Source organism: Bombus pyrosoma, linkage group LG7 (genome assembly GCF_014825855.1).
Source record: "Bombus pyrosoma isolate SC7728 linkage group LG7, ASM1482585v1, whole genome shotgun sequence".
NCBI lineage: Eukaryota > Metazoa > Arthropoda > Insecta > Hymenoptera > Apidae > Bombus > Bombus pyrosoma.
Window position 1 is genome coordinate 1,967,260 of NC_057776.1, and position 20,440 is coordinate 1,987,699.

At 30.9% G+C, this 20,440-nt stretch overlaps 2 protein-coding genes across 9 annotated transcripts in view; one reads left to right on the forward strand and one right to left on the reverse strand.

The window, feature by feature from the left end:
• LOC122569527 overlaps positions 1–20,440 on the reverse strand; it is a 353,752-nt gene that overhangs the window by 208,858 nt on the left and 124,454 nt on the right. The gene's annotated exons all lie outside the window — the stretch shown is intronic.
• Positions 1–20,440, forward strand: part of LOC122569524 (trichohyalin-like) — a 148,948-nt gene that overhangs the window by 91,413 nt on the left and 37,095 nt on the right. Inside the window, exon 1 of one of the 5 annotated variants that reach the window (XM_043730684.1) lies at positions 17,443–17,486. The exons of the other annotated variants lie outside the window; for them this stretch is intronic. Within the exon in view, the coding sequence (XP_043586619.1) occupies positions 17,476–17,486 (11 nt within the window). The 5' untranslated portion in view covers positions 17,443–17,475. Of the gene's footprint in view, positions 1–17,442; positions 17,487–20,440 lie in introns of those variants that run through there. 5 annotated transcript variants of the gene reach the window in all.

The following is a 20,440-nucleotide window of genomic DNA, read 5'->3' on the forward strand; positions in this document are numbered from 1 at the left end:
TCGAGCGAAAATTCAAAGTCGATTTTCTCGAAAACAAAGCCTGAAACGAAAAATTTTTATTCTATTTTCGACTTCTTTTTTCGCGTAGAATCACCCCCTTTCCGCTTGTACCAGAAGTTACCAAACACCCTGTATATCCTTACTAATAAATATTAAGACACTTGTGGAAAATGATATGAAATCTTACTTGAAATTGTAGATTAAATAATGTAAAATATTACATAATATTTCACCAATTGTGTATAATGGGCTTCGTCGCTTATTGGTCCAAAAGAGAGTGAATTATACAAAACAGTTCAAATGGGGAGATATAATCATATTAGTACATTGCAGTATATTGTAGACATACATATTAGCCAACAACCCACCAGAATACAGGCGGCTGAAAAAGACAAAGTCCACGAATCTTTTTTTTTAACACTGTGTTCAATCTTATCATTTCCCTTTCTTGCCCCGCTTGCACAAAAGTCCACGGATTCAATATAAAATAATTAATTGATTACGATAAGTCTATTCCTGAAGGACCATTAATAGGTAGTACCTCCTTGCACGTTATACTGACATATCAGATTTACTAAATGATCTATAGGTCAGTTGTAAATTAAAAATTATATAATTAAAAAGTCGTTGTATAATAAAAGTAAGAAAATCGTTATTAAAGTTTCAATATAATATAAAATTATGGAAATATTATTTATTTTAGCGTTTCTCGATTATTGTGTTAGCTGGTTTTTACATTTACATTAAATTATATTTATTTATACTATTATTTTTCGTATTTCACATAATAGTATAATAGGCCAAGAAAATATTGAACACTTATAGAAACTTTTCACCAATATGTATTGATGAAACATTAAAAAATGTTATTAGCATTATTCCAATGACAATCGACTATGATTACATCATTAAAGTTTGAAACGAACCTGAAAATGCATATAGAAGCTACAAGATATTTAGAACAAGTAGGTATTATTTCGCAAAGGTTATAAAAGTATTTAAATAGTTAATTATTCATTAAAATAATAAGCCAAAATATTCAATAGGATCACTTTTGACACTTACTATATGCTTAAGATGGTTATTCGCGCCGTAATGTTTATAGTAAATATATTGTAATTGTATGCAACTATGATGATCATAAAGGATAAAATTATTGCAATTTGATTTATTTGTAACATTGTAATTAAAATATACTTCGTACAAAATAAGTAAATGTCTGAAGCGGTCGTGTAAATTGACCAATTCCACTAATCACTGGACTGTGAGAAGGGTGAAGGTAAGAACGCCTTTCTCAAACAGTCGTTGAAGTTTTGATGAACACGCCAGATCCTCGAAGAGGTCGTTCTATCATGAAGATAGAAGGCGTTGTCAGTGATTTCATAAAATTACAATGACGCTTAATCCGAGAAGTTCCGTGGAAACAAAGCGAACCTACAGCGGATTACCGATCGTCGACAGGTCACAATGAATAGTGAACACCACAAACAATTAATCACTCGGCTTTGTATTTAGATGCAAGGGGGCGAAATAAAATTTGCGGGAAATTGTCGAGCCGAGCGCGTTTTATTTAAAGTCGATCCCCAATGAAAATGACGGACGTGGTATAATTGCAAATATATAGAAACAGTTATTGTTTTACGTTACTATTGTTTGTCTCTATTTTGAATTTGGCGAACACACGCACAAAAAAAAGGAAAGAAATGGATGATATTATTAATATGATGATCGCCCTAAATAGAATTTTTCTTATTTTCTAAAAATGTTTCCAGTGAATAAAGTCAATTACTTTGGCTGAGATTTTTTTTTATCATCCGCACTAGATGTCATTTTTTGACATCAAAATTGATGTCAACTTTTGAAATTGACATTTGACGTATATAGAGTAATTGAAAAATACTATAATACATTCGATTTGAACTTTTATGTAACGTCTGGAACATTTTTCCGATATCAAATATCTTTTACAAATATTCTTTGATTCATTGGTTTTAAATATATGCAATAATTATAACACAATACAGATGGAACCGCAGTGCCTCAGTTGGCAGAGACTAGAATTCGTGACCAAAGGATCCATAGTTCCAATCCTGATTACCGATCGATTTTTGGCACCTCTGCCACTTGATTTATTCATAGTTGTACTGCGCTTGATCCAGCGAAGTTCTGATGGTTCAGAATCCACCTCAAACTGCAAGTCTCTCATGTTCAACCATTCACAAAAATTCATTGTTATTTATTCTAAGTACTAAGACACTAGAGTACTAGAGATTGTTTATAGCCACCAATAAACCTACTAGTCGATGCGACGTTAAATAAAAATAATTAACACTAAAACTACCATGTCGGTCAAAATGACTTGTTTGACAACTTTATCTTAAAATTCCTACTTTATGTCATATTTTTTCTCCGCAGTGATGTAATGACTTTTTCAGGGATAGATAAAGGAATAATATAATAAACTTTAATTTTGTTTTATTCATCTAGAATTTTTTTTTATTTATTAGTAATTTACAATCAATTCTCGCATTGAGAATTTTCAGTAATTTTCTCTGGCGTGGCGCAGTGACATGGCTAATTATTTATAATAAGTTAATACTTATTATAGATAAGTATAATTATATATAAGTATGATAAATAAGTAAATATTACTTAATATAAATATCTAGTTAAATCTTGTGCTTAGGTCTAACGGGTAGTACTTTTTTAGCCTGCGGATCTGATCCGACGTGTTAAGAAATTTAGTAATTGGGGGTTTCGATGTTTGTTGACTCTTTTGCTATATCTGTTGCTATATTTTGTTATTTCTTCTTTGACTGTGGGTATCTTGAGGTCGCGATGTATTATTTCGTTGGTGACATACCAGGGTGCATTTATCAGGGATCTTAGCGTTTTCGATTGGAAGCGTTCAAGTATTTCAATGTTGGAATTACATTCATTTAGAATGAAAGTAATTTTGTATCATGGCTACTTATACCAATATATCAGTCAAATTGACCCGCCCATTCTGTAGAGCACAGTCGTTGAAATAAGACCGGATTTCTCGTTTTATAAAGCAATATTTTACAAGTCCTGAAAATGTAAACAATTGGAAGCATTCGAATTGTTGCAAAAATTGAAAAAGATACCAATGGAATGCTCTGATATCGAGGATAGTGCATTCTCTGAGTGTGAAGAAAGTGAACCAGGGGAAAAAGAAATTGAAATCTGTAGTGATAACAGTAATAGTGACATTAGTGACAAAGAAAATGAGTCCTCAGAAAGTAAGAGAACATTTTGAATGTACGCAAAAGACGTGCTCGGGTGCTTTCAAGTTCTGAAAGTGAAACTGAAAGTGTACAAGCTAGTTCAAAAGAGATTGCCGTAAGCGGAACCAAGTGGGAAATAATTCAAGAAGGGTCAGCTTCTGGGAGATTACCCTTGCACAATATATTCAAAGACACATCCGGCCCACAGGATATGCAAAAAAAAGTATCATGAAAGATAAAGTAATTAGCATATTTTCCTTACTGATCGACAGTCATATGTTGCAACGTATATCTTGCACCGAATCAGAAGCCTCTCGGGTTTTGGGTAAAAAATGGATCCTTACAGAAACAAAATTGAAAGAATTCCTTAGAATATTGTACGGGGAGCATACGAAGCAAAAAATTGGAAACTTTCATATTTGTGGAATACAAAATGGGGACCAAGCTTCTTTTCCAGCACAATGAGTCGGAATGAGTTTGTTGAAATATTGACATTTATTCGATTTCGAAGTCACTGTTTGAAAAATGACAAATTTGCACTAATATCATCCGTATGGGATAAGTTTATTGAAGACAGCCAGAATTGCTATAAACCTGGTGCAAACACTACAATAGACGAGCTACTTTTCCCAACCAGAGCCAGATGCAGATTTACGCAATATTTACCGAATAAACTCGACAAATTTGGAATTAAATTTTCGCTGGCATCTGATGTTCAAACAAAATATATTGTAAATGGGTTTCCTTATTTAGGAAAGAACGAAAACCGAGCACCATCGCAACCTCTGGGTGAATTTGTGGTACTCAAACTTATTGAACCGTATAGTATGATGAGAAGGAACATAACGACCGACAATCTTTTTACAAGTTTGTTACTGGCATATAAATTATTAGCCAAAAGAACCACACTGATTGGCACAATACGCGGAAACAGAAGAGAACTCCCTAAAATTTGTAAAATGAAGAAGGATACCATGGCTGGCTTTTTGTCGCTGCTGTATCGATCAAACGAGATTACACTCACAATTTATAAAAGTAAGCCGAGAAAGAAAGTTCTTATCCTGAGCTCTAAACATAAAACCGTCAAAATTGGAAAAAGCGAAAAGGGCCTACCTGAAACGGTCGAGTTTTGTAAGAAGACAAAATTTGGAGTAGATATAGCAGACCAAATGGCAAAAAATATAGAGTGAAGTCGGGATCAAGAAACTGGCCATTTCAAGTATTTTTTAATATTTTAGATTTAGCTGGCATAAATTCCTGGATTTTATATAAGAAAGCCACAGATGAGCAGATATCCAGAAAAGAGTTTATGTTTCAATTAGTAGATGAACTTGCCGCTGACAATGAAAAATCACGAGTAGAACAAAGAGCATCTGAGATCCAAAGTATGTCAAAGAACTCACCTTATTCGCGCAAATATTGTGAGATAAGGTATTGTAAGAATAATAAGACCACCACAATTTGCAATGTTTGTAAAAAATATGTTTGCGAAAAATGCACACAGAAGAAAGTTTACGTTTGTATGAAATGTGATGAATGATAAATTTTGTACCTAATAATTTAAGTTATATTTGTATTTTATTTATTCTATTACGCTTATTATTATATTATTATATTATACTTTTTATATTTACCAATGGAAATTTATTTTAACATTCTTATTACCAAAGGTTTTGGTACTGAATATTCTTCATTATTGTACTTATTGTTATTATTAAAGTTGTTATTATATAGTTTTTATGATCTCAGAACATGGAGTTCCTTTTGTAAGATAATAATAGATCAATAAATATCAAAATATGCCATTATTACTTATTTTTTAAAAATTAGTCATTTTGTCCTATTTTGGTAGAGATAGCTACATCTCAAATGCCGGTAGTTCTAGTGTTAAATATAATATAATTGATACCATCTCTGCTATCTTAATTTTATAAAATGCTGTGAAAAATTCAATTTAAATTCATCTTTTACGCGAAAACCACGAGATTTTTCACGTATCTAATAGTTTCGTCTAATCAATTACTTAACTATTAACTGTAGTTCTAGTTCTAGACATGAACTTATCGAGAAAACGGCAATACATTACAACAGAAAAATGAAATGCGTTAATACGACACTGTCATGTTAGCTGTTCGGGAGGAAATTCCGATTTACGAATTTCCATACGACGTTCCTGGAATTCCCATTAGAAGGAACGTCGCGCGAATCGAACGCCTTATCTACCATTATCATGAGAAATACCTCTCGAATCTAGATCTGCTGTCTACTCGTGTCTCGAATATCCTGCCGGTCGTTTTCTTTTATTTTCATTCACATGCAAGAACGAGGCTGACGAATCACATTTACGAACGCCTGTGACGTTCGTGCAATTTTCCCATATATGTCTATAAGTTAAAACGTGAATTATGTGTTTCCTCTACTAAGATAGTTTCCCTACTATGATTTTAAATTTCTTAGAATAAATTGATTTCTATTTTCCAAAAACAGTAAATATCCTGATAAATATGGCGACGAATTATTGTATTAGGAGAAATGAGCAATTTTTTGTTTCTTACTTATTTTAAACCTTTTAAGGAAATTGTACTTGGGTGTTTTTATTAAGTTGACAAGAAAAAATCTCATAAAGAATTATATCGTTTTACGTTAACTCTTATGTAAAATATTTACATTGTAGGGTTACTATTTCTCGATGTACATACATAAGGCCTTAAGTGTCAATTGTACAAATTCATATTTAAAAATTGCATCTTTTAGGAAAACAGTGTGTGCGTAAAGATCTCTTTTTATTGGAAAATTATGCAAGACTAAAATTAGTTAAGACTATTTAACTATTGCATATGTTTGTTTCATCAAGTATAATAGTATAGTAATGTCAGTTATCTTTAACTGAAAATTATTAGAAATTAAATTGGTTTTATTAATATTGCAATACATAAATAAAGTCGGACCATTTAATTTTGTGGTTTCTTTGAATTTGAAGCATTACTACTAACAGAATGGAAGTATACTTAGCGTACAAATGAGAAGTTTTTATTACAATACCGACCAAAATTAGTTCTCGCTTTTTTAGTATTTTGATTTGAATAAACTAATGAATATAATGATTCTGTGAAACATATTTCGGAACTATATTGCTTATTCCATTGTTTTCGCTGTTCTGTTCTGTTCTGACACGTATACGTTGACATTCCGAGTGTTAAAAATTATTTTCTACAGCTGATATTTTGTTTCTCAAGTAAATGATTTTTTTCTGCTATATATACAATATATAAAATATACTATATTATATTTGTAGGAATGTTATTTAATTAGTTTGTAGGTAACAGTATGATGAACACAATATCGTTTGCACTCACACGAAATCGAATATAATACCCCGTTTCGCGTATTCGTTTCTCACTACTTCTACGACACAATAACACAACGATCTTCACGACCACAACGACCACGATAAATTCAACTCTGACAGCATTTACCATGCTCATTTTTCCCTTAACATACCTTGGTAACGCTCACAACACTCATTGACAACATTAACGTATCTTGACAACGCTAATAAACAATTACCCTTCACGCCACGTCCTTCCCTGATGTCACACTATCCCACATATATTATCTATTAAGCGTAGTGAGCAGCCCCAGTTTTGCGATTTTCTTTGTATATTATGTACGTAACAATTAAAAATATTCAACTGTCGTACAATAACGATCAATCCGCTGTCGATCAGTACAGACGACATCTTTTTTATCTGTAAATTCAATCTGTTGGCAATTACAATTAAATTGAAATACTTTTATTTAATCTTCCGTCTATCTTCCCCGTAGAAAAACGACTGAAATTTCAAAGTAGAAAAAAGCAAGAGACAGAGAAGAACATGAACGCAACTTCGAAGCCACTCCTCGAAAACAAAATAATCCAGAGACAACCCATTGAAGCTTTCAATGTTACAAAAATGACGAATGTGAAAGCTGGACACGAGATATTAATTATTTTACTTGTGGTATATGTAAAAATAAAATTTAAATAGAAATGTGTATTCCACTATTTAAATGTGTTTTTTAACATTATTAATCATTTAGACTGAAAAACCTACTAATTAAATAATTGATCAGTGCCGGACGACAATTTTTGGCTTCCTACAAATTACAACGTTTCTGCTCTTGCAAATGATCAATTCTTGTTATTGAATTTTGCAAAATTAACTTCCCTTCTTTTATCAAGTTCCATTTGTACTATAAACCGACTTTTCAAATTTTCATTTTTAGTTATTCTTGTCTAAAATGTAACAAAAATACTTAGAACGGCCAGTACTGCACGGATCTCCCCTATAAATTTTGTTTCATTAGTATGGTGAGAACCTATGTTGAAAACTTTACGGGTTATTTTAACCATAATCTTACAAAAGAATTTACTTGTTTCTTTTTCAACGAGACATTTTAAAAAATTTGAATCTAAGTAATAAATTTTGTCATTTCATGAAATACATAATTCTAACGCGCAAAAAATACCAAGATCACATTTTGCTCTATTGACAATATATGAGCCGGTGATAACAATAGCATAAATGTTATTTGTATTGACAGGGAAAGTTCTAAGTTATGGAATTTACATAAAGTATGTTATAAAATTCGATAAAAATGAATCGTAGGACTTTACAAATAACACAAAATAGGAAAAAAAAGGAAAGATTTTTCTTCTCATTTCTCATACGAGAAGAGAGAATCCATTTTTACATGCATATATTTTTATTTCTATGTGTAAAGTCATATCTACATATATGTATGTAAAACCGTGTGGGTTGTGTGTTTATAATATCTGTTTCTTTTTTTTAATTATAGAAGATAATTAAGAGATGTTTTATCACATTTGTAAACATTAAAAATTAGGAATTAAAATTGGTAAAATTTTTCCAAGAAAGTATACAGCGATAATACTTTTTAAATCAAGAGCTAAAATGTATAATGTACTACAACTGTCTTTATTTCTTTGATGAAAATGAAATTCCTGGCAAGATTTCTTGCGACTCTAGAGGTATTCATAAATATTAATATGCATATCGAAAGAAAGGACAGCTGATGGGATCCGCTGTCTAAGAAAAAGAACATTGTATCTGTTACAAGATATGAAAATACTATCGACCGAAAGAAAGTAGATAACTGTGATTAACGATATGACAATCGATAATTAAAAATTAAAATTTAAAAAGTTCAGTAAGTTCGTTACTGTCTTAAACGTTAAGAACTGCTGGTGGTTTATTATTTATTACAATAACATACAATTACATATACCTGGTTATGCAATTTTTAGGCTATTTTTCTTTATAAATATGAAAATGAAATGCATGAAGGATATCTGATTTTTACAAAACTAAAATCAACAAAATTATACAATTAAAAAAAATGTGCCAAAATTTAAATGATTTTATCTTGACTAAAAATTTGTTTAAAGATCACAGCAATCTACTACAATTATTATATAAAAATTAATTGATTCAGACAATTTCTTCTTTGATTAAGAATATTCGTTTTAAAAAATATCGTACTTATTCATACGTTTATTACGAAACTACATTCATTATCAATAACCCAATAGGATAGTTATAAAAAATGTATTGATTCAGATAATCTTTTGTTTGATTAAAAATTTTCATCCTAATTTCCATCATCTATTTCGAAACGATATTTATTATACTTGCTCGCTTCCCTAAAACTTATAATTATATTCGAATTAATTTTATATCATGCATTTACAATCGGTATTCTTCCCAATATTCCTACAATATTCTATAGACAATTTCAGTCTATTTTTCTTTTTGTTTTCATTGCAGAACAAAAATCAAATTCAACTGAAATTGCTTCACTAAATTTCTACTAAAACTTGTTACCGCTGCAATAAACCTCCAAATGTTCACATAAATCTTTTTCGATATCTATATGTATCTTTTTCTATATCGATTCTCTTTTGACGATTTGCAATAAATACCAGCATGACAATGCGTAAACTGTCGTTCAAAAAACGATCGTGTGACCCCATAAATAGCAATGTGGTCGTTGGAGCAAGCCGTGCTAAAGGAGCACGTAGAGTAAGAACAGTCTCGTGACGATTGTTTCGAAGCTAAACGGAACTTTTACCACCATTGCAAAGACCTTTGCAAGTGCAGTGTGCTTTTCATCCTCGTAAACATTGCGGCAAGGAGCTTTCGACCGAGGTAATAAAACGATTTCGCTGCTTTTGACTGCGAAACTCCGGGAGCAGTTCAACTCCGTTGAGTCGTAAAACGTGCCCCATCACTGTAACGAGATTTTCTCTCTGCCTCTTCTCTTCTTCGAATGAGTCGTCATCTTCCACAGAAAGATCGCAGAAAGTCCATCGAATATTAAACGATCGTCGCGCAATTTCCGTTACACTTCGTCACCAGTATTTCTTGTTATCTGCTCGGAAGAAATTCACAGCGTGCAATCGAATTTTCCTAAATATGGTTTCGCTTACTGTTATTTGTGGGAGTGATGCCTGGTTCGGAAAGTGGCTGGTTCGACATGTTTGAGATGTATAGGTTTTTGTGGAATTAAGGAGGAAGTCTGCTTATACGTGAATCCTTTGACGGATTCTGTGATTTTAGGGAATGATGTTGAAGGATTCGGAAATTTGGATATGAAATTTTGTATTTTTAGACAAATATTGGATCTGCGCATATGAAATATTGTTTTTTTCTTAAATAAGATTTTGTTTGTAGAATTTTGTTTTAATATTATCGTCCGGTAATAATACTATCGTAATGTTATTGATAAGCAATAATTTTTTCACATCTATTCAATGTAGAATAATAATAAAACATTGAATTGCGTTCGTTTAGCTTCAATAATTTTTTTATCTAATCATTTACACTAGAGCACTCCACTACGAAGGCGTTTAACAGCCTTCAAATTCAGGGGCTCCACTACCATTATTTTATGCTTCGAGAGATATCATACCTTGGAGAATTATAAACTATAAAATACTATCGCTAATTATATTATTATATTTGTGCTGATTAAATTAATAAAGAAAAGCAACAGAATGCGACTATAACTCTTCTTTTTACGCACATTTTTAGCCATATGCAAATACAAAATGCGACCGAATAACATGTCAAGCGGATAGAAGAGGATTCCTTGTCAAAAAATACGAAGGAAGTATGCAATAAAATTTTGTCAACCGACGATTAGTTTTCGAGAAAATCGAATTTAAAAATTTGTCAACTATATTTCAACATGGCTAATTCCAGATTGGATAGGACTAAATAATTGACAAGAGGTGACTCTACATATGGAAATAAACTTTTACTCATAATAGTCTCTAAGAGTTAAAATATTATATACTTTACTAAAGTAATTTTAAAATAATAATTCGATATATTTTCTCGAACAATTATTTAATTCTAATATTTTATATTTATGCATAATGGTTATCATGCGGAACTCATATGTCCATTTTCTTTATTCCTTTTGTGTATGCCGAATCACAAATATTATCGAACCTATCTTAGAACTTTATTTCCGGTAATTTTTTTCAACTTTCCTCTTGGTTTATTTTCCATAAAAAAATTAGTCTTGAATGAAATAAATCAACATTGAATCACAATGTTTAAAATTTGTCAAATGCATTTTATACTAAATTAATTACATTGATATGCTAAATCTGTACATATGCTAAGTCTGATACTTTAATGCTATTGTTATTTTTTTAGTGATAATAAAAAAAAGACTTTTTATTTATTAATAATTTATTTAAACGTGAAGCCTAATATTGTTCCTTTCAGACTTAATTTGCATAAATCGATTTTTTAAAGAAAAATGTGTATTTTCGTTTACCCGTCAATTTTACGGATCCCGTAGACCCGTATAGGTACATTACATGCAGATTTCAAAAATTAGAAAGTCTAGGAAAAAATAATTTTGTGTATAGATTCCTTAGATGAAATGATTAATTTACGATGCAAAATGGTTGAAATTGGTGCTATGGTTTTTGAGATACTTCATTTCAAAGTTCGAAATCCGTCAAATTGACGGGTCCTCTAAATGCAGCACTCACCGAGGAAAGCAAAAAATGTCTAATCAACATAGATTCTAAAACAATACTTTCGATGTAAAAGTAGCTTCTACTATCTTTTAAACGAAATTTAAAGCTTACCTACCCATGTATTCTTACGTATATTTGAATTTTCAAAAAACATTTCACCAATGTAATATTAGAATGTGCATGAAAGAACGAACTATATGTATATAACATTGAAATTGAAATTTTCCAAAAATCAAAGTTTTCAAAAGTTACATTGTAAACATTAAATAATTTAATACCAGCGTGTTTGGGATTTTATGTCAAGAAACTACTTTCCTAATAGAAATCGAGGAAGATTAAAGAATGTAATGATTGAATATAAATTTTGTTCAGATTAACGTATAAAGTTTTTAAAAAAGCTTGGCAGAACTAACTATTTAAAAAGTCTTGTAACTCTTAAATTTAAATAAATAAAAGCTTGAATATATTAAAACAATAAATGTACAAAGTTTCATAATTTTGAATTCAGGCTTGCTAATACTTTTCTATTCAAATGTTATTTTTTTAGAGCCAAAAAATCCTTGTTTAAATATCTAAAAATGTATAAAAATTATATCCCTTTCCATAAACGTTTTAAGAATTTATTTAATGTTTTTTAATGTCACAATGAATATGGATTAAGAATTATTTCAATTATCATCGATCGATTGTTCGAGCAATGTTTACTGTCAACTTATGTTTAAAAAATCACGGTTATACATCCCAGAAAATAAAAATGACACAATCCAATAATTGAAGCCACTCCATCCTATCCTCGGACTCCCAGTCGTTCAGTAGATCGACTGTTCGCGCAAATTTAATTAACACGCGCGCAAGAAGAGGTCAGCGCGGAGACGGACGCGGATTAAGGTCAATTTTAAAGAAATTGCGAATCATCTCTCAGATTCAACGTCGCATCATCCCGTCACCTTAAGCAGCATCGTTTACCTACTCGCCAGCGATTAATACCCCAGGGGTTATCCGTTTAGTCGGAAATAGGCTTTTCTCGGTCCTCTTACATCTATGTAGTATATACACACAAACCGGCTCGTTCTAATTATTTTGCTCGCTCGCTCGCGACTAACGTGATAACGTCGCCAGACACTCGCACCTCTGACGTCTGCCACGTCCTGATACTAATGCATTAATTTATAATCATCCTATAATTTGCGGCTGCATCGTCCTAGCCACGCGTGACCTCCATTCTAAGCGCGCTACTGATCTCCGTGCATTTCAATTTCCACCTTGAATCGCGTTCGCATAACACTGTCCTCATCGTCAGCTATGCTATGTACACTTTCGTTCATAAGTATTATGACACCCTTTGGTTACATATCTTTTATATATATATTACGTGTATAATACAAAACATTTTGAAATTTGATTAACATTGTTATGAGACTCGACTATTACGATGATATTCGTCAAGTTTGAAACGAATCGAAAAATGTACATATATAGAAATCACAAAATAGATTTAATGTAAATATATGTACTTGTGTATATGACAAGGAAAGATAGCGTAGTATTTTTCTGTTCTTGTTTCTCTTGTCTTTCATACAATAAGTTTTACGATATTAAAGCTAAAATATCTTTTAAACTAATCGCTTTTAGACCTTGAAATGATCTTAGATTCTGACAATTAAAGTTTTACGTGAGATTTATTTTTATATGAAAAGGATGAGGATATAAAAAAATAAATAAAAAAATAAAAGATAAAATAAAAAAAATTTATTGATTGTGTAGGTATTGTTTATAAAAATATTTTTTTTTAAATTGTATTAAATTAAATTGGGAATTATAGATTTAGTATAATTTTTTATTTAAATTTATTTATTATTAATAAAAAAATATTTTCACGTGAAAGGATCCGTGAAAAGGATGAGGGTAATGATTAATTCATTATGAATGTTACATCGGCACATTAACAAACTGAAAATGATCAGGATTTTAGAATCTTAAGGGTAACTAGAAATGTGATAGTAAACATATTTATTGATATTGGACAGGTTTCCCCTTATCGCTTTCTGGCCAAAACCTGCAATCTCGATAGATATAAATTTCACGTAAAACTTAAATTTTCTAAGTCCAGGATAATTTCAAGGTCACATTATTGTTTATATTTGAACGTATTTTATGATCAGCTACTCGATGCAATAAAAAATATATATAATCGTGTGCAGAAAAACCAATGACTTTGAGAATTTCGGAAGAAAGTGACCTTAGAAAAAAATATTCTTATCGAATATTGGTCCTTTGATACCGTTCACGTTACGTTTAAGGTATTTTCTGTATCATCGAAGAGATATTTAGGTGGCATTTAGGTGGCCTGTATATACGGGTCAAGCTTTTATTATAAATATTACTTAATACACATTTTTATTATATTGTAATATATGAATTCTCTATTTATTTTAAGATTTTATAGTGATCTTAAGATTAATTATTAGTTACTAGTATTAAGTTATCTTAAGATCTATAGTATTTTTATACAAGTTTCAAACTAGATAACAATTCTTAAATAATTTTCTAATTATTCTTGAGGATAACTTCACTTCCTGTACGTGCTTTAATACTTATAAAGGAGAGGGTGTGTATGTATATGTGTATGTACTTTGAAACCGAAATCCTCGGATGTGAGAGGGACGATGTGAGATTGCATTAGGCGCGGTTTCGTCGCACGTCAACTCTTCCACGTATACTGGTTGCGGGTTTTCGGTCAACGCCTGTTCGCATTATTTTGTTAGATACTCTGCGGTGTTGTTTTAACGGGCAATGTTTTGTGAAGAAAAGGGAGAGTTTAATTTACTATCCTCGAAAGGTGTCTCCGGGTGGTTGAAGATATAAAAAACAACACAACGCAAGGTATATTTATCTCTGTACGCTGTTATTATTATTATTATTATTTATTTTAGTCCGTGCCTTTCGGCTTTGGACGAACTTTCGAATTACATTTCTTACATTTATTGTATTGCACTCCTTAGCATATTCTTATCTCTAGTCGCTAAAATTTATAACTACAAACTATTGCAACTTATGACTACACATCATTGTCCTTCGATCTTTTGCCTCCTTGTTGTGCTACCTTCTCGTCCTTCCTCCCCGTCTTGTATTGCCCTTGCCCTTCTCTTCTCTATTATTGCTTTTAATTCCATTAGTCCTTCTCCAGGCTTATTCAGTATTTTTTCCATGTCTTTTGGTCCTCCCGTTATTTCACATTCTTCTATTACGTGTCTCAGGTCCTCTTCTTCCCTTCCACATAATCTGCACCTTTTTTCTCCCTCCTCTTTCCAGTGTTCCCTCGCTTTGGTTTCGTTTCCACACCTGAATCTGGCTATAATTTTCCTGTCCTTCCACTTCATCCTCCCTTCCAAGTACTTTGATATCTCATCTTTGGTTATGTTTCTGTAGTATCTGTTATATTTGGATTCCCTTATCCTTTTCTTCCTCTCTTCTGTTTCTCTCTTCCTTCTTTCTTCTACAATTCTGTACGCTGTTTATGCTCCTTTTGTAATGTGGGTATAATTGGCATTTTTCTTATTAAGGCTGACTATTTTGAAATCTGTGATTTCATCGAAATGAAATAATTTTTAACAGAAAGATTTTCCTCGATTAAACCGACATTTCAAGATTCAGGCTAAAGTCAGGGTCAGAATAGTAAGTCGTTAAACTCTTCTTAACATCAACTACAACAATATGAATATATATAGTGTCGTTTAAAAAAGTCAAGGCGATCTTGAGTTCTTATTAAAAACATAAGTTTGCACCCGAAAACCCGTGGTGCAGTACACCCGATATAACTTATGGCAATATTTGCTTCTTTATATTATATCTTTCATCATCTACTAAACGATAATAAGTTTTTAATTAATACAGTATGCAGTTTACTGCTTTTGTGTTCCACAAACATTATACAAAAGGGAAAAAATAAAACTGTTTTTAATTTTATGAAATAAAATAAAATCATCACCAAATTCAAATTATAAAAAATTACAGCACCACTATTATCACACACAAGTACTTTTCAATATACTTACTAATTTTCAATATAAAAATTCATAATTAAACTGCTCAATTTATTTGCTTATTTTAATTTTTAATAACACCTAAAAACGTATTCTTATATTTTTCAATCTAAAGTATAAGGTTCTAAAAAAAAAATTCATTGTTTCCCTTCACGTCACTCTAATCTCGGCAAATATTTCATTCTTATTAAAACTATGTATATTTGTATAATAAAAATTTAATAGGTACTAAATTGCTGTCCCAGTGTAGTTTACTTCCCTTACTTTCTTTTATTCAAACGAAGAAAATTTCTTTTGCCTTCCTGCGGCTGCCAGCAGTGTAATTTTTCAGTTTTCCGATATAACATTTTGCTCTCTCTGTATCGTGTATCATTTACCAGATAACAGAAAATTAATAGGATGCACCGAATAATTTCTCATGAAGATCCAATAAAATCTCATTAGGTACTTTTAAAATCTGTCTATATGTCCCTTCGTTTATCACAATCTCGCTACTTCCATTGCTGATATTTTATTTAAATTTAAGGGTTTATTATTAAGGGTTATTATTAACGGTTAGTTAAGGGCATTTTCGCGAAAGCCTCACACTATAATGAAATAATGATACATACATCACATTTCGAAAAATAAAATTTAGCTTCATTCGAAATTTTCTATTGCCTGTTTCTAGAGTTGATAAACGTGTTTAGTATTATTTAATCATATACTATTTATAGATTTCATTAGATTGATGATTATTAACAGTGTTATATTTAATATGTTCAATATTTTGACTTCATTATTTTCACAATATGTACTTTCAGTGTATTTTTATATATAGAATATACATTTTTATATGTACAAGTATAATTAAATTATGCATACGTTTATGCAAATTTACAGTTTTATTAATATAACTAAAGAAGTACAATCCAAATAGGAAATTCCCCTCTAAGTTTCACTCTAAAAATATTACAATGAATACTTGGTTTGGATATTTTGTACATTTTGGTATATTTAAATTTTCTATCAAGACACAGGTGTCGACAATAAATTTTTTATATATAAATATCTTTGACACTTATTTTTACTATAAAACTTAATACATTAATATACGTCTAAGTCTGTATATTTACGAATAGCTACTTAACGTTTCGGTTTGGTTCAGTTAATGTTAATGCAAACAGTTGTACGATGCTATATCATATAAATTAAACAACATTATGCTATAATTTTTCATGAAAATAAAAATTCAGATAAATAATTTTGATTAATTTTAATATTTTTATATTTAATGTCTTTATATTTCTCCACTTGTACACTTTTATAAGTAAAATGATAATAATAAAATCTATTTTAATTCATAAGACATTCTTCTGAAAATCTGAAAATATTCATAATCTTATTAAACTAAGTGCTTAGCAAGAAGTAACTCAAACTATCTTAACATTGAAAGATACACTATCACAAATATGTTATTATTAGATTATACCTTAATATTAATTTCTCTTATATAAAAAATACTGTAAAAAATTTATTCGAGCACTATACTTATAAAAAATTTTGAGATCAAACTAATTTGTCCTAAAAATCATAAAAGTCAATTATAATTCTAACTGATTATACGCGATTGTGATTCTAGATAGCGGGTTTAAATTTACACACAATAAAGTTTTTATAAATACGGCTAAAGAATCATAGGGATTTGTTTCATCGACTAAATTCCATTAAATGTTATAATGAATGGTTCACTTTGCATATTTTATATATGTATTTTTTATATTTTATATAAATAATCAGTTTATGAGTATAGATATACTTCACAGCTAAACATCTCTTATTTGTCTTATGAAAGTCCAGTACGTTATGATAAAAATTAATACGATAAATATTTAGAATTATTATTTTAACAAGGCTTAAAGACGATATTTAACAAATTGTATTTTATAAAAAACAAATATTATTTTTAAGAAATTATATTTTAAATATTAATTACATTTTAAATATATTAATTCCTATCAATATTATATGTGTATATTAATTATATACATAGAAAGAAGACTGAAAAGGAAACACCCAGCAGATCACACAAAGGATATAACCTAACAAACACGAAGATGGTACCCCGCTGGGGGTAGCCACCCACATGATAAACAGGTAAAAAAGTCTACCAAATGTCCAAATTGGACAAATTGTGAATGTAAAGAATTAAATTAAAAAAAGAACTGTAAATGATCAATTTGGAAAAACTTTGGAACTATCACAATCACTAACAATTTATCTTAATATTTCTGATTAATTCTTTTTTACCACACCGCGGCATAGTTTAATGGAGAAATGTCGTACGATTGAGTTAATTTTCTTGGCGTTGGTTCGTTTGTCTATTCCATCAGTGAAAAGAGGGACGTCCAACGATAAAATCGTGTGAAATCCTTTATTTGCTCGTTACGAAGCTCGCCGACAATTACGTTATCAAATGAATGAAACCATTACTCTCCTTATGAAGTACCTCCTTACTATATGGTGAATTAACTTATGCAGATCATCCGTCATTAATAAGTCATCTCTCTTAGTTCGGCCACAAACTAGTCTACCGATTAGCGACGTTGCTACCGTTCACGTTAATTGGGTGACACTTTTTATGTCGCCCTCGACCATCGTCAACCTTCAATTAGTTTCAACACTCGCTCCGTTAGCAAGTACATCCTGCTTGACTGTCGTGCCAGTACAAACCAGTAACCTTCGATAGCGTTATTTCTCTTTAATTATTTATTTCATGCAAAGGAATTTGATTTTATAGTACTATATTATGTTATCATTTCTCAAGTACAACTTCAACTTCACGTACTATCTTTCACTTTCAATTAAAGTCATAGTGTGAGTGTTCTAAATTTTGAGAAAGATTGGTTTGTTTTAAAAATTTTAGCATTTCTAATATTTCAATAAAAGTCCTTCTTCGAGTTATCTTTTATGGAGAAGAAACTAATATTAAAGTCATATGTCTATGAACATCACAATATACTTATGTACGTAAATAAAAATCGATAGCGAGTGTCAGTAGTGTTATTACGAAAGTATAATCGTTACCTCAATCAAGCGCCCGTTCCGTTGCTCCTTCACTGGAATAATAATTAAACTTAATTCTGTAAACCTTCTTGTAAGTCGTTATGAGTAATCGAATTAGGTCGTTGTGGAAAACACTGCCTATATGTAATCATATTCCACCGATTAGGAAACGATTCGCATTTTCGGAAGGTTCTAACTCGATTATGAATCGCGATATCATAAGCAGATTCACACATGCGACCATCTTATGCTTCGAATTCGGGCTAATGCTTCATACACGTTTCTCTTTTTCTCGTGAAATACTACAAGTATAAAGTATGTAGTATAAAATACTACAAGTCTTCCTATACAATTCTTTTATTGATAATAATTACTTATTACTAGCAAAGGAATAAAATTTTTTTTCAAATAGCCTGGAGCATTTGTAAATGTTTAAAGAAAGATTATTTATCTAATAATGATATTTATCTAAAAAATATTTACGTAGCATCTTTTTTGGACATGTTTATGATCTTCAGATTTAACGTTTACCTTTCAAACTTTAGTATTTGTATTGTTAAACATCATGTTATCGCAAAATTAAATACTACACATCCTCACTGGAACTTACTTCAACGGACAATATTGAATTTTAACTTTGATTTTAAATTTAAAACCTTAATTTTAATTTCTAGACTACTTCATTACTAGTTTTTCATCCTCAATTAAAAGAACTAAAAGATACTGTTTCTAGTTTAATGATATTTGTGGGTATAGAGTATAGTTAGGACGTGAGGTTTAATGACGAGATTGCTCGTTGATGAAACCGTCGAATATATTTAAAATAATAAATTAATGTACAGCCGTATACGTGAGTCGTTAGTACAAAGTATAAATCGCAAAATAAAATCGCGGATAAATACTTGTGAGATAATGGGAGATACTCGGAGATGCTTTGTGGATACTCTGTTAGATACTGTTAGATACTCGGAGATACTGTATCGCGCGATTAACTGATAACTGATTGATAACTGGTTGCTAACTGATAGATACTCCGTATGTACTCTCCTGCTCGCGATCGCGTCCGTTTATTTATACTGATCAGGGGAAAGTCGGAAAATTTGAATTCGTCTTCATTCGACGGTTTTTCCCGAAGTTTATTTGCCATTACGTTTCATGCTCAATGCTGTGTCAATGCTCCGAGGCAAAACAACATGAGTCGCTCTCAATTCGCGTTTCCTTTGACTCCTGTGCCGCTACATATTGTTCAACAGGTATATAATTTCGCAATCTTCAATAGGCGATTTTTGTAAACTTTTGTCAATGTTGGTGGATGCCTCGTCTGCCACTGGGCATAACGAAACCGCCAAACACGAGCAGCCGTTAACTAGTCGTTAACCATTGCCACCGTGTTTTGCCAAACCTTTTCGCCTTTACATAAAAATCAAAACATGATTTTCTAGTTTTTCTTGACGCTTTCCTTAGCAAAAATATCTACTCTATCGCATGTTAGATTTTCTCCTAGATCTTTAGTTTGTGAAATAAACAGAAAATGGTGTATTTTACGTGTCCTTTTCACTTTGATCATTATTTAAACATGTTTAAATATTTATAATGCAATATATATCATTTCGTTCGGAAGGGTTCACAGAAATCTTTCGTTTCGACCGCAACTCGATAGCTGCTGCTATAAAAGCACAAAATATCTGCAAAGTTGAAAATTTGACATTTTTTCCAAAATTGATTTTTTCGGAAACTGTGGGGTCTAAGAAAAAATGGTTTGCAGATTCGTGTTTAGCTCGCAAAAGTCTACAAGAATCACCTAATGAAGGTTACAAAATCGGGAAAAAATAAAAATTTGTTGATCAGTATAATAATACAGCTACATGTATAGCAGATCACTTTTAATTCTATAAAACATGAAACACAAAAACATTACAAATTGTAGAGATGATTAATTACGAACTTAAATAATGAATTAAAATATTATTTACCTTTAGCAAGAAACAAAAACGAATCCTAACACCTGTTACAAAGGCAATACAAAAAATTAACGAATGTGAATC